This window comes from Mustela erminea, chromosome 6 (genome assembly GCF_009829155.1).
Source record: "Mustela erminea isolate mMusErm1 chromosome 6, mMusErm1.Pri, whole genome shotgun sequence".
NCBI classification, from domain to species: Eukaryota; Metazoa; Chordata; class Mammalia; order Carnivora; family Mustelidae; genus Mustela; species Mustela erminea.
This window is the reverse complement of record NC_045619.1, coordinates 72,331,376-72,334,117: the sequence shown is the minus strand read 5'-3', so window position 1 is coordinate 72,334,117 and position 2,742 is coordinate 72,331,376. Positions and strand designations below refer to the sequence as shown.

Sequence of the window (2,742 nt, the reverse complement as noted above, 5' to 3'; positions counted from 1 at the left end):
AAGAAGGAGAAGAATGGGAAGAAGAAGAAGGAGGAGGAGAAGGGAGAGGAGGAAAAGGGGGAGAAGGAGGAAAAGGGGGAGAAGGAAGGGGAGGGGAGAAGGAGGAGGGGAATGTGGAGGAGGAGAAGGGGGATGGGGAAGAGAAAGAGGAAGAGGAGAAGAAGAAGAAGGGGAAGGAGGAAAAGGGGGATAAGAAGAAGAAGAGGAAGAAGAAAGAGCAAAGACACAACCTTCACTGTACAATAAATACAGAGCTTTATTAGTGTTTCCCCACCAATATCTCATTGGGGCCCTAGATTTCCAAGTGCTCGAGAATACTTTCCATTATTTTGTAGGGGGACCAGACTGCATTCAGGTATGAAGATGTCAATCCAAATATGCACTTGCAGTGATGAGTTCAAGGTCTATAGTCTGGGCCCTTAAAACTGTGCTGGATCCCATAGCTCAAGTAGATAACAAACCCAGTCAACATCCAGATACCATATCGGGCCCAGGTGGTAGCTGACATCTGCATCATAAGGCAAACATTCACAAAGATGCTCAGGAGTGGGAGGAGAGGCAGAGCAGGGACCTTAAAGGGAAGGGGAGTGGAGCTCTGTGGCTGTCTCCAGATGACCCCAGTGATTCCAGTGATGAACACCAGAAGCAGCACAACCACTGTGATTGGTACTGGGTCTCCAGAAAGCAGACCTGGCCAGTGGGCCAGCACCAGGCAGAGAAGAGTCAGCAACAGAGCAAGCAGTGAGGAGCAAACATAGACAACTCGGCCAGAGAGTGGAGTGGGGGTGGGGCTGCCTGGAAAAAATAGTCTCCTTAGAGTCAGCTTCTCTGCTGCAGGTGTGATCTCCTGCATCTGTGTTTCATTTTCTTCATTCTTCCTCTCAGGCCAATACCTGATGATGAGAACACAAAGAGCTACCAGGGAATAAGATACCAGAGTGCCAACTGACCTGAGATCCACGAGATCAGCGAATCCAAAGAAGAAAGCCATAATTGCTGCAATAATGACAAAGATCAAAATGGACATGATGGAGGCACATGTGGCAGTAAGGATCTTAGCAAACACTGGGAACAGGAGGCGATCTTCTGCCATCATGTGTATCACCCACTGTATGGGGAAAATAAAGCCCCAATAGATGCCTACAAAAATACTACAGAAAATTGCAAAAGATACAGTGAGGTAGGCAGGGACCCAGCCAATATGGAGAAATGCTTCAGGCAAGCTGCTCCCAGGTCGAAGCTGGTAGTAAGGAACCATGAGTGTAAGTGCTACAGAGACACCAAAATACACAAAAAAGCAGATGAGCAGTGAAATTACAATGCCCTTGGGGATGGAACACTCGGGATTATGTGATTTTTTGACTCTGGTAACAATAATGCCAAAACCTATAAATGCATAGAAACAAGTAGCTGATCCACGGAGAATCCCCTGGAAGCCAAAAGGAACAAATCCTCCAGAGCCCAGAGGGCCCAACTGAGAGGTGCCATTGAGTCCAGCCTGTATATAGTCCTCTTCTGTGAGCTTCCAGTTGTGCAGGTCCCCTTTAATGAAGCCAGAGATGATGACAAAACTGAGAACCAAAATTTTCACCAATGTGAACACTTTGAAAATTATGAAGAACCAACTATGATTCAGACTTTGAATTTCTGTGAGAAACAACAGAAAGACCACCGCAAAGTAGCCTAGATTGTCTGCAAATACTTGGGGAACATGCTGTGAGATGCTCTCATGCTGAGAATCAGAAACTCGGTTCCCAATCAAGTTGTCAAAAATTAATGTCCAGGACTGGATCACAATGAATGCATCTGCAACAAGGGAGAGGATGAGATTCCAACCAGAGATGAAAGCCCAGAGTTCACCTACAGTAACATAGCTGTAGAGATATGCTGAGCCAGAATGGGGAACCCGGGCACTAAACTCTGCATAGCACAGTCCAGCCAACAATGAAGTCAGGCCTGCCACCAAAAAGCAGATCACAGTAGATGGTCCTGCTTGATTACTGGCTACCTCATTAGCCAGGAAGTACACACCAACACCTACTGTGCGGCCCACACCCAGGGCCACTAAATCCAGAGTGCTCATTCTTCTTCCAAATGGAAACTCAATCACTTCTTGCTCCAGCAGACGTTTGTGTACCAACTTGTGACCAAATCTGCGAAGTGCCTGACGCAGCATTCTAGCTGGAATTGAAGAAGATTCTAAGATCAGAGAGCTGTAGCAAGCCCAAGGAACCAAAAGTGTTTGATCTGGATCAGTGAGGCTGAGTTAAGCCAAGCTGCTGAGGTCTGTTGCTCAGGCTTCAAAGCTGCTGCTTCATATTTTTTCGGTACATGTTATCCTTCTGTAATTCCTAGGGAAACAATAAATATTTACTGAACAATGGTGTTCAACCAATCAGCTGAAACTCCAAAGTCACACATAACTTGTTGCAGCTCAAATAATACTGAAATGACACCAAAATACATCATAGAAAAAATCAATCCTATTTTCCATCCAGTAAAAGTACCAAATACTCCCAGCATTCTGCTTTATTTTTAAGTTTTATTTTTCAGTAGTCTCAATGCCCAGCCTGAACCCCAACCTGGGGCTTGAACTCATAACCCTGTGACCAAGACCTGAGCAAATATGAAGAGTCAGACTCAACCCAGGCACCCCAACATTCTCTTTATACACCACATGACATAATCTCATTTGAGTTCAAAAGTCATGTAGCTTCATGTACTAATTGGTGTTGGGGCTGA

At 45.5% G+C, this 2,742-nt stretch overlaps 1 protein-coding gene across 1 annotated transcript; it reads right to left on the bottom strand.

The window, feature by feature from the left end:
- Positions 1 to 397: 397 nt before the first annotated feature.
- On the bottom strand, positions 398 to 2,273 carry LOC116593520 (cationic amino acid transporter 3-like). Its single transcript, XM_032347822.1, has one exon. The coding sequence runs from the start codon at positions 2,174 to 2,176 to the stop codon at positions 398 to 400; it is 1,779 nt and encodes a 592-aa protein (XP_032203713.1). The 5' UTR covers positions 2,177 to 2,273.
- Positions 2,274 to 2,742: the final 469 nt, after the last annotated feature.